This window comes from Denticeps clupeoides, chromosome 7, assembly GCF_900700375.1.
Source record: "Denticeps clupeoides chromosome 7, fDenClu1.1, whole genome shotgun sequence".
Classification (NCBI taxonomy): domain Eukaryota; kingdom Metazoa; phylum Chordata; class Actinopteri; order Clupeiformes; family Denticipitidae; genus Denticeps; species Denticeps clupeoides.
This window is the reverse complement of record NC_041713.1, coordinates 275,105-287,798: the sequence shown is the minus strand read 5'-3', so window position 1 is coordinate 287,798 and position 12,694 is coordinate 275,105. Positions and strand designations below refer to the sequence as shown.

At 47.7% G+C, this 12,694-nt stretch overlaps 1 protein-coding gene across 1 annotated transcript; it reads left to right on the top strand.

Annotated features, from left to right (window-relative positions):
• The first annotated feature begins 1,038 nt into the window (after nt 1-1,038).
• On the top strand, nt 1,039-8,712 carry limd2 (LIM domain containing 2). The gene is made up of 4 exons (XM_028984971.1): nt 1,039-1,173; nt 6,589-6,633; nt 6,786-6,922; nt 7,116-8,712. The coding sequence occupies exons 1-4, from the start codon at nt 1,171-1,173 to the stop codon at nt 7,273-7,275; spliced, it is 345 nt and encodes a 114-aa protein (XP_028840804.1). The 5' UTR covers nt 1,039-1,170; the 3' UTR covers nt 7,276-8,712.
• The last annotated feature ends 3,982 nt before the right edge of the window (nt 8,713-12,694 follow it).

Sequence of the window (12,694 nt, the reverse complement as noted above, 5' to 3'; positions counted from 1 at the left end):
TAAAGATCCTGTACTGGAATAAAGTTGGGGTACAGCGTGCTATAAAGATCCTGTACTGGAATAAAGTTGGGGTACAGCGTGCTATAAAGATCCTGTACTGGGGTAAAGTTGGGGTACAGCGTGCTGTAAAGATCCTGTACTGGGGTAAAGTTGGGGTACAGCGTGCTGTAAAGATCCTGTACTGGGGTACAGCGTGCTGTAAAGATCCTGTACTGGGGTAAAGTTGGGGTACAGCGTGCTATAAAGATCCTGTACTGGGGTAAAGTTGGGGTACAGCGTGCTGTAAAGATCCTGTACCGGCGTAAAGTTGGGGTACAGCGTGCTATAAAGATCCTGTACCGGGGTAAAGTTGGGGTACGCCGTGCTATAATAAGGTGTAAAGTTCTGAATGTTGTACATGTAGTAAAATTGCAGACATGTGATCGTGTGTGACCACCTGACCTGAAGTGAGACGAGGAACGAAGGAGGATCCTACTGAACCTGATCTGCACACTTTCACTTTCGAACAGGTTCCTGTCACACGCTGATAAAGTTCTGCAGCGATGTGGAGCACGACCATGTCTGGTCATGTCCGTACTGGGGCCTTCACCTCAAAAATAAGGACTCAGATGTTGTCAGAACGTGGGTCTGTGTTCAAATCATAGGTACGTCGGCAGGTCCTACCGAGAAGATCTTTCTCTCCATCTCCATGAAGTACAGAGCTGAGGGATCCAGCGTTCAGACACATTTATTTCTCTGTCTTGTTCTTTTGTCTTCCACATCATTTCATTCTTCACATTTCTAACAGAGAACCTGGAGAAACCGAAACTGCTGCCATGGATGCAGATAAGAAAATAACTTCACTGTTGTTTCTCCAGAGGATCGAGACACATCTAACACACGTCTGATCAGGGGACATCATGTGGGACAGCGTGTCCACGCGGATCGTTAATATTCGCCTCGCAGCAGGGCGGGGACCCGGGTGCGAGGGGGGCGGGGCCTAGCGACCACAGCCAATAGGCGCCGTCCTCCAGGCCCGCGGACACGGGGCGGGGCGCCGGTCCGGGAGGAGGGGAGAGGCCGTCAGACCGAAGCCGGCGGAGCGACGCGGGGGTCCGGAGGAGAAGCCGCAGCGCGGGATCGTGGTCTGCTCGATTTCTTCCAGTCTGCGGGTTTGGTGAAGCGCTGGGGATGGTGAGTGAACCCGGTGAACCCTGTCCCCTGTGTCCCCTCGGTCCCCTCTTCCTCCTCCTCCCCCTCCTCTTCCTCCTCCTTTGTGATGAGGTGATGTGGTGTCCATCGTCCCCGGTTAGCGTTAGCCGCGCCGCTAGCCGTGTGGGGGTATAAATGTCCATCATCTCCGTCATTTCTCCACTTCGTGTCTCTGTTTTCTAACCAATTCCGACGCAATTCTCTTAATTACGACTAAAACGCCGCGTAGTTCAGTCGTGTTATTAATAATGAGCGTGTTGTGTCTGTTCCAGAGAGGGTTTCTACTAAAAAGTGTGTGTGAGGATGTCAGGATTTTATAGTTTATTAAATCTCACCTGCACTGGTCCATTTTACCCAGAATTCCTCTGAATGGTTCCCTCCTAAAGCAGCAGCCAATCGCAGTGCAGGGTCACGCCGGGGCGCAGCTGGGGTTGGGGTCACAGGTCACCGTACCCCACCATTACACCTGCGTCACCCTCCGTCTCCACCCTGTGCGTGCAGAACATGGTTCCGGTTAGAACAGAACTGGTTCTGCGAGGAGAACGGTCGCTGTGCAGGTTTAGCTGTGGAACCGGGCCACTCTGGCTTTGTTCTGCGTGTTCTGTGCATGGAGAACATCGTGTTTTCCATGTGGACTTGGTTCCGGTTAGAACAGAACTGGTTCTGCGAGGAGAACGGTCACTGTGCAGATGTAGCTGTGGAACCGGGCCACCCTGGCTTTGTTCTGCGTGTTCTGTGCATGGAGAACATCATCTTCCATGTGGACTTGGTTCCTGTTTGAGGAGAACGGTCACTGTGCAGGTTTAACTGTGGAACCGGGCCACTCTGGCTTTGTTCTGCGTGTTCTGTGCATGGAGAACATCGTGTTTTCCATGTGAACTTGGTTCCGGTTAGAACAGAACTGGTTCTGCGAGGAGAACGGTCACTGTGCAGATGTAGCTGTGGAACCGGGCCACCCTGGCTTTGTTCTGCGTGTTCTGTGCATGGAGAACATCATCTTCCATGTGGACTTGGTTCCTGTTTGAGGAGAACAGTCACTGTGCAGGTTTAACTGTGGAACCGGGCCACTCTGGCTTTGTTCTGCGTGTTCTGTGCATGGAGAACATCGTGTTTTCCATGTGGACTTGGTTCCGGTTAGAACAGAACTGGTTCTGCGAGGAGAACGGTCACTGTGCAGGTTTAGCTGTGGAACCGGGCCACCCTGGCTTTGTTCTGCGTGTTCTGTGCATGGAGAACATCATCTTCCATGTGGACTTGGTTCCTGTTTGAGGAGAACAGTCACTGTGCAGGTTTAACTGTGGAACCGGGCCACTCTGGCTTTGTTCTGCGTGTTCTGTGCATGGAGAACATCGTGTTTTCCATGTGGACTTGGTTCCGGTTAGAACAGAACTGGTTCTGCGAGGAGAACGGTCACTGTGCAGGTTTAACTGTGGAACCGGGCCACCCTGGCTTTGTTCTGCGTGTTCTGTGCGTGGAGAACATCGTGTTTTCCATGTGGACTTGGTTCCGGTTAGAACAGAACTGGTTCTGCGAGGAGAACGGTCACTGTGCAGGTTTAACTGTGGAACCGGGCCACCCTGGCTTTGTTCTGCGTGTTCTGTGCATGGAGAACATCGTGTTTTCCATGTGGACTTGGTTCCGGTTAGAACAGAACGGGTTCTGCGAGGAGAACGGTCACTGTGCAGATGTAGCTGTGGAACCGGGCCACTCTGGCTTTGTTCTGCGTGTTCTGTGCATGGAGAACATCATCTTCCATGTGGACTTGGTTCCTGTTTGAGGAGAACGGTCACTGTGCAGGTTTAACTGTGGAACCGGGCCACCCTGGCTTTGTTCTGCGTGTTCTGTGCATGGAGAACATCGTGTTTTCCATGTGGACTTGGTTCCGGTTAGAACAGAACGGGTTCTGCGAGGAGAACGGTCACTGTGCAGATGTAGCTGTGGAACCGGGCCACTCTGGCTTTGTTCTGCGTGTTCTGTGCATGGAGAACATCGTGTTTTCCATGTGGACTTGGTTCCGGTTAGAAGAGAACTGGTTCTGCGAGGAGAACGGTCACTGTGCAGGTTTAGCTGTGGAACCGGGCCACTCTGGCTTTGTTCTGCGTGTTTTGTGCATGGAGAACATCATCTTCCATGTGAACTTGGTTCCTGTTTAAGGAGAACAGTCACGGTGCAGATGTAGCTGTGGAACCGGGCCACTCTGGCTTTGTTCTGCGTGTTCTGTGCATGGAGAACATCATCTTCCATGTGAACTTGGTTCCTGTTTAAGGAGAACAGTCACGGTGCAGATGTAGCTGTGGAACCGGGCCACCCTGGCTTTGTTCTGTGCATGGAGAAAATCATCTTCCATGTGGACTTGGTTCCTGTTTAAGGAGAACAGTCACGGTGCAGATGTAGCTGTGGAACCGGGCCACCCTGGCTTTGCTCTGCGTGTTCTATACATCTACTGTTGGTGCAGAACCGCAGAACATGCAGCAGCGTTGTTGACGTTCCGTCTGCGTTCCCACATGTTCCATCCTGTAAAAGCTGTTGGAGAATTTCTCTTTATTTACAGGCTCTGGTTCCGAGGTTCTGTCTGGTACCTGGTTCTTCGTTTCTGAGGCTCCGGACACTGACTGACTGTGTTTTTGTGGCGTTGTGGAGGGTGAGAACTGATCTCCAGTTCTTCTGCTGTCTGTTCCTCTTACGAAACAGGTTCTCGGTTCTTGCGACAACGTCGCGGTGGTGAGGTTGCTGAAGGCTGCGGTTTCTCTCTTCCTTCCTTGCGACGCAGCTGCAGATGCCTCCACCGAGTCTGTGCATGTTCTGCGTTGCATGTTCCTGTCTGTACCGAGCTCTCCATGGTAAAACGTTCCGCCTGTGCGTCGTGAATGTCTTCTGCGCTCTGGCCTGCCCTGTCCTCCTGATGTCCAGCGGAGGTGTGAAGGTTCCAAATTGTATGAAGGTTCCTGTAGGGTTCTCTACAGGAACCTCTCTCTCACACACACTTCCGGAGACGGGAAATGGGTTTTTGCTGCCATGTGTGAAGTGAAAAGGCAGAACTACAGACTGTGTCCACCACGGTGTTCCGTTCTACTGAAAAGCATCTAGATCCTGCAGGTGAACCGTTATTAATATGACCGACAGGAGAAGGTTGTGGAGAGAAGCCCGAGGCTCAGGCCTGAATTCCTGAGCAGTCACATGTCCTGCTGAAGTTGGCCTTCAGACGACCTCAAGAAGTAGTTTAGATTTGATCATTTTCTGCAGATGTTTGGTTGAGATCTGTAGAATATGGAGGACAAGTCAGAACCTCAAACAACCCATTTTGATCCTACTGAAATTTTGTCTCCATGAAGGAGTGAACTTGGTCACCAACAATGTTTAAGTAGGTGGAACGTGTCAAAGTTGCGTCCAGCAGTTCCCCAGCAGAACATAGTCCAGAACATCAGACTGGCTTGTCTCATGGTGTCCATGTGAGTTCTGATGCTCACGTGTCCTGACCAGGGTTCACACACACATCTGTCTTGTGGGCCTTTCCAGACATCTACTCCAGGATAAAGAGAGAATTTCTGAGGTCAGAGGTCATTTGATAATGTTTGGGGGATGTGTGGTCAGACGTTGGGGGTTCTTGATTGTTCCATGGAGTCATGGATGCTGCTGAATTTGAAAAGTTCTCCCATTTTCCCCGTAGTTTTGAAACTCTATTCCATCTGTAATGGGTCACAAGAGCAATAAATGCTGAACGTTCCACGTGTTCTTGTGTTTTCCACCCGAGACGAGCGTGTGGTGGATCGTCCGGCTTTCATCTCCATTTCCCATAATCCCACACTGTCCGGCCCCCCAGACCCACAGGGAGCGTCTGATTGGATTTAGTCCTGATAACGGGATTAGCGGATGGTCTGCAGGGAGGGAGTGAGACCCTGATCTTTACTTGCAGCAGGACGAATCCCAGGTGCTGTGTGTGTGTGTGTGTGTGTGTGTGTGTGTGTGCGCGTGTGTGTGAGAGGACTCATGAACCTGAACTCTGGAGGGGACCCTGTGAAGAACATGACTCTCGGTGACGTCTTCTTGTCTACTTTAGTGGCATTTTTTCATTGTTGGACACCTAGACTTCTTCGTTTTAACATGAAGTGTAGGTGTGTGTGTGTGTGTGTGTGTGTCTTCTGCCCCACCTCCACCCCAAGAAGGGAAGACAGGAAGTGTGGCGTCATGACTGCTTCCTGCTGCGGCGTTTCAGCAGCGCCGTGTACAAATAAGGGAAAAGGGGACAGATGGCAGCGTCCTGATCCACTTTCATCACCGTTCTCCTCTCTTAAAAAACGTCACGGTAACGCCGGGACGTGTCCAGGGAACGTAAAGTAAACTATTGTGAAGAGCTGGATCTTCTCCACCCTCTTATCTTTACAGGCTCCTCCTGGGTCCTTCCTGAGTTGTGGCTTCCTGTCTTCTTCTCCTCCTCCTGCTCCATCGCTCCATCTCCCTCTATTTTTAGCAGAGGCAGCCCAGGCCTCCCATTGGCTGTGGGACACAGGAAGTGGGTTTGTCTGCAAGCAGCAGGTCCTGTACTGCAGGGAACCAGCCTGTCGAGGAGGAGGAGGATGATGGTGGTGGTGGTGGTGGTGGTGATGATGAGGAAGGTGTGGCCCAAATTGGGTCACGGCTCAGCTTTCATCAACTGGAAGAAGCCACACACACACCTACACACACACACACACACACACACACACACACACCTCAACATATTTACCTACAACTCCATTCCAAACATGTATGTACATGCACACATACAGCCCATGGTCTTACCCACCACACACACACACACACACACACACACCTACACACACACACACCTCAACATATTTACCTACAACTCCATTCCAAACATGTATGTACATGCACACATACAGCCCATGGTCTTACCCACCACACACACACACACACACACACACACACACACCGGGTCAGGAGTCATGGTTTCAGGAGGACCTGCAACATCTCACCTAGGATCCTCCTCCTCTCTCTGGCCTGGCTGCAGCGGAACTGTATTCAGTGGTTTGATTGGTCAGTGCTGAGCAGGTGTGTGTGTGTGTGTGTGTGTTTTATAAATAGTGGTGTTGCCCAATGATTTGTGTAGGGTGTGTGTGTGTTTGTTTTTGGTGGATGGATGTAGGGTGTGTGTGTGTGTTTGTATATAGGTGGTTTTTCTGGACTCGTCTGTTTGTCCCCTCGTGAGTGTCCAGGGCCAGAGAGAGACAGCAGGAGTGTGTGGACTTGGAGCGCGGTGACGTATTGTGTCAGGTGGAGGAGGGCGTGGCTCTGGGGGGTGGTTTGGGGGAATTTTACACCGTGGTGCAGTGCTGAGGGAGGATGGGTGTCATGGCAACACTGCTGCTTGGTTTTATTTTTCCCTCCTTTTTCCAGGACAACAGAAACTCCACCGAAGACAAACCTGTTCAGCGCTCGAAGGTATTAAACCTTGAATTATATAAATCAAATTGTTCAGTAAAACATGACTGACGATGCATCCTGTTTCTGAATATTGATATTGTTATTATTATTATTATTATTATGAAGAACCAGGTTGTTCCTGGAGCTTGAAGTTGTGTCTTTTTTTTCAGTCGTTCAGCTTTAAGACTCAGAAGGAGGTGTGTGCGTCATGTGAGAAGACCGTGTATCCGATGGAGAGGCTGGTGGCCAACAACCTGATCTTCCACAACACCTGCTTCTGCTGCAAGCACTGCAACGCCAAGCTCAGGTTACACACACACACACACACACACACACGAGTAACACCTGGCTAATATCGCTTCTACCTCCTGTATTCAGAAATCACACACACACACACACACACACACTGACTGCAGCAGCTCCTCACAGCTTCTCACAGGCCACTTTAACCACAGGTTAGATCTGATCAGTAAATGTCCTGTCTGGTGTCCCGCCCGCAGCCTGGGTTCCTACGCCGCCCTGCAGGGGGAGTTCTACTGCAAGCCCCACTTCCAGCAGCTCTTCAAGAGCAAAGGGAACTACGACGAGGGCTTCGGCCGCAAGCAGCACAAGGAGCTGTGGCAGTCCAAGGAGGCGGAGACCATCACCAAAACGCCCTAACCCCCTGCAGCGCCCCGGACCAGCACACCACATCCATTTAATTCTGCCCCACATACCTAACAATTGAAGAATTATAGCACCGGGGGGGCTCAGTTTTAAGTTCTAGTTTTTAACGCTCGGATCTGGTCTGGTTTTTAACACACTGTGTGTCCTGACCGTGGTACAACTCAGGTGCACACTTCACACTCGCAGGCGAGGGCTGGGCGGGGTCCTGGAGGCCACGCCCCCTACAACAGCTCAATCAGCCCACGATGAATATTTCTTCCAAATAATAGTAACTAAACCCCAGGACCCGACTGTGAGACCCCGCTGGCTCAGGTACTGAAGTTCTACCACGATGGTTCTAATTCACCCGGCATTATAGCAGGGTTCCGTATTCATATCTGTGAAACATAAAGCAGGGTACAAACGTTGTAAATATTCTTCGTCCTCGTCTCCATCAGCCGAAGAGCCGTGCTTGGCTCCAACTTCCTGTCCATCCATGTCGCAGTCTGAAATGGATGTTCAAATTTTTCAAATTCAGCGGTTTTAGAGCCGCTCTTTGCTCTCAATGATTTCAACGCCCACGATGGACCTGCAGCAGGAAATATTCTTTGGATTTAGACAAATCCACTGCAGGGTGGGTCTATTTTTATAAATCTTTTTGGGTTTTATTTACGGGGGCATCTGTAGTCTTCTGGTTTTAATGTGAGAGATACTCTTGTACATAGTGCTAGGTGATGCATAGTGAATGTACCAAATTTTGCTGTGTGTGTGTGTGTGTGTCTGAGAGAGAGAGAGAGAGAGAGAGAGAGCGGTTTCTGCCCCACACGTCTGTCACCAGTGTTTGGGGTTCCAGGACGTCAGGGACGTCCAGCGACGCTCAGGAACCCGCAGGGCTTTGAGGTTGTGCTCGCTTCATCACATTCTGTGTGGTTCTCAGAGAAGATGAGGCAGAATGTTCCTTATCACACTGGTGCCATTGCTTATCTGTGAACCTGTGACGTCACGTCCTATGACATACCCTGCCGACCTGTGACCTTTGTGATGTCCCTTTTCCTGTTCCTTGTGTTTTATTGATCTGTAATAAAAAGCCACGCTCTGTCTGGTGGAACATGGCGTGCAGGGGTCTGATGATGTTCTAGGTTGGCGTGTGGGATGCTGTAGCTCCCCCTGCTGGAAGGAGGATCATAAAACCACTTTCCACAAACATCCAGAACTCAGAACGATTACTGTGAAACTGTGCCGTGGGCTTTCAGCCCCTAACAGAATAAAAACAAAGCCTTAGAATTAAGAACAAAAATAATTAATTTCACTTTAATTGTACTTTCCTTCTGCATTTTGAACGTGATGTAACTGTCTGCATTATAGAGTTTAAATAAAGATGCATGTCCCCCATTCTGTGCCACAAGGTGTGTCAGTAAACCACGGTTCTTGTTGCCCCCCCCCCCCCCCCCCCACCCCCCATTTGTGAAATAATTTTTTTTTTGTACACGCTTTTGGAAAAAAAATTAATAAAATGTGTCTGGGTTGATTTGATGTGCTTTTATTCAGTGTTCTGCGCGTTCTCCATACGGTACTACGTTCTGTAGGATGTGGGGATGAGAACCAGGGTATATTCTGATATTCAGTTGAATGAGTGATTAATTGGCCATATTTACTCATGTCTGTGAGGACTATTCAGTTAAGAAAGAACGCGTTACTCTAACATCACATACTACATAACAGCGTGGTACTCTAACATCACATACTACATAACAGCGTGTTACTCTACATCACATACTACATAACAGCGTGGTACTCTACATCACATACTACATAACAGCGTGGTACTCTACATCACATACTACATAACAGCGCGGTACTCTAACATCACATACTACATAACAGCGTGGTACTCTTACATCACATACTACATAACAGCGCGGTACTCTACATCACATACTACATAACAGCGTGGTACTCTACATCACATACTACATAACAGCGTGGTACTCTACATCACATACTACATAACAGTGCGGTACTCTAACATCACATACTACATAACAGCGTGTTACTCTACATCACATACTACATAACAGCGCGGTACTCTAACATCACATACTACATAACAGCGTGTTACTCTACATCACATACTACATAACAGCGTGGTACTCTACATCACATACTACATAACAGCGCGGTACTCTTACATCACATACTACATAACAGCGTGGTACTCTACATCACATACTACATAACAGCGTGGTACTCTACATCACAGCGGTTAAGGAGGTGGCCCCGTAATCAGCAGGTTGACGGTTCGAATCCCGATCCGCCAAGGTGCCACTGAGGTGCCACTGAGCAAAGCACCGTCCCCACACACTGCTCCCCGGGCGCCTGTCATGGCTGCCCACTGCTCACTCAGGGTGATGGGTTAAATGCAGAGGACAAATTTCACTGTGTGCACCGTGTGCTGTGCTGCTGTGTATCACATGTGACAATCACTTCACTTTAACTAACAGCGTGGTACTCTAACATCACATACTACATAACAGCGCGGTACTCTACATCACATACTACATAACAGCGCGGTACTCTACATCACATACTACATAACAGCGTGGTACTCTTACATCACATACTACATAACAGCGTGTTACTCTTACATCACATACTACATAACAGCGTGGTACTCTACATCACATACTACATAACAGCGCGGTACTCTAACATCACATACTACATAACAGCGTGGTACTCTACATCACATACTACATAACAGCGTGGTACTCTTACATCACATACTACATAACAGCGTGTTACTCTACATCACATACTACATAACAGCGTGGTACTCTTACATCACATACTACATAACAGCGTGTTACTCTACATCACATACTACATAACAGCGTGGTACTCTACATCACATACTACATAACAGCGCGGTACTCTTACATCACATACTACATAACAGCGTGGTACTCTTACATCACATACTACATAACAGCGGGGTACTCTACATCACATACTACATAACAGCGCGGTACTCTTACATCACATACTACATAACAGCGTGGTACTCTTACATCACATACTACATAACAGCGTGGTACTCTTACATCACATACTACATAACAGCGCGGTACTCTACATCACATACTACATAACAGCGTGGTACTCTACATCACATACTACATAACAGCGTGGTACTCTAACATCACATACTACATAACAGCGCGGTACTCTACATCACATACTACATAACAGCGCGGTACTCTACATCACATACTACATAACAGCGCGGTACTCTTACATCACATACTACATAACAGCGTGGTACTCTACATCACATACTACATAACAGCGTGGTACTCTAACATCACATACTACATAACAGCGCGGTACTCTACATCACATACTACATAACAGCGCGGTACTCTACATCACATACTACATAACAGCGTGGTACTCTTACATCACATACTACATAACAGCGTGTTACTCTTACATCACATACTACATAACAGCGTGTTACTCTTACATCACATACTACATAACAGCGTGGTACTCTACATCACATACTACATAACAGCGCGGTACTCTACATCACATACTACATAACAGCGCGGTACTCTAACATCACATACTACATAACAGCGTGGTACTCTACATCACATACTACATAACAGCGTGGTACTCTTACATCACATACTACATAACAGCGTGGTACTCTACATCACATACTACATAACAGCGCGGTACTCTACATCACATACTACATAACAGCGCGGTACTCTTACATCACATACTACATAACAGCGTGGTACTCTTACATCACATACTACATAACAGCGTGGTACTCTACATCACATACTACATAACAGCGGGGTACTCTACATCACATACTACATAACAGCGCGGTACTCTTACATCACATACTACATAACAGCGTGGTACTCTACATCACATACTACATAACAGCGTGGTACTCTAACATCACATACTACATAACAGCGCGGTACTCTACATCACATACTACATAACAGCGTGGTACTCTTACATCACATACTACATAACAGCGTGGTACTCTTACATCACATACTACATAACAGCGCGGTACTCTACATCACATACTACATAACAGCGTGGTACTCTACATCACATACTACATAACAGCGTGGTACTCTAACATCACATACTACATAACAGCGCGGTACTCTACATCACATACTACATAACAGCGCGGTACTCTACATCACATACTACATAACAGCGCGGTACTCTACATCACATACTACATAACAGCGCGGTACTCTACATCACATACTACATAACAGCGTGGTACTCTAACATTACATACTACATAACAGCGGGGTACTCTACATCACATACTACATAACAGCGCGGTACTCTTACATCACATACTACATAACAGCGTGGTACTCTTACATCACATACTACATAACAGCGTGGTACTCTTACATCACATACTACATAACAGCGCGGTACTCTACATCACATACTACATAACAGCGCGGTACTCTAACATCACATACTACATAACAGCGTGGTACTCTACATCACATACTACATAACAGCGTGGTACTCTAACATCACATACTACATAACAGCGCGGTACTCTACATCACATACTACATAACAGCGCGGTACTCTACATCACATACTACATAACAGCGTGGTACTCTAACATTACATACTACATAACAGCACGGTACTCTACATCACCTCGGAGAACAGGAAGACCCTCCAGCACATTATAAAGATGCCCAGTGACTCCCAACACTTGAGGAGAATGAAGAGCATCAACACAGATGAGACACGCCTGCACACACTTTTCACCCTGCTGCTTATAATCTCAATATTCTATAGAAATCGAACGAGAATTGCTGGTGTCTTCCTCTTGTAAGTCGCTTTGGATAAAAGCGTCTGCTAAATAAAGTAAAGTAAAGTAAAGTAAAGTCCACCACACGCTACAGTTCACCCTGCACATCCTGGTTCAGGACCAGCTTCTATCCCAGCGCTATCAACACTCAACTCCTAATTAACTACAGGACTCATCCCATAGACACCACATATACACTAGGGCTGCTACTAATGATTATTTTAAAAATTTAAACAAGAAAAGCATTCATTTCCAACCCTTTATACAAAAAAGTGTCACCTGAGCTGCCAGAACAATAAATCATTTATTTTAAAAAAAACTATACAAATCAGAAAATCTCTGCTGGCACCGAGCTCAACTAAACTTTTTTTAATCATCAAATGTCTCTGCGTCGTGCGACACAACGGATCGATTGTGAAATTCGTTGCCGAACGTTGATGAAATCAATTTTTATCGATCCGTTGATACCGCCCTAATATACACACACACACACACACACCACATACACATGCTGCCACCCTGGACTTGTACATGCACATCCACTCTGTC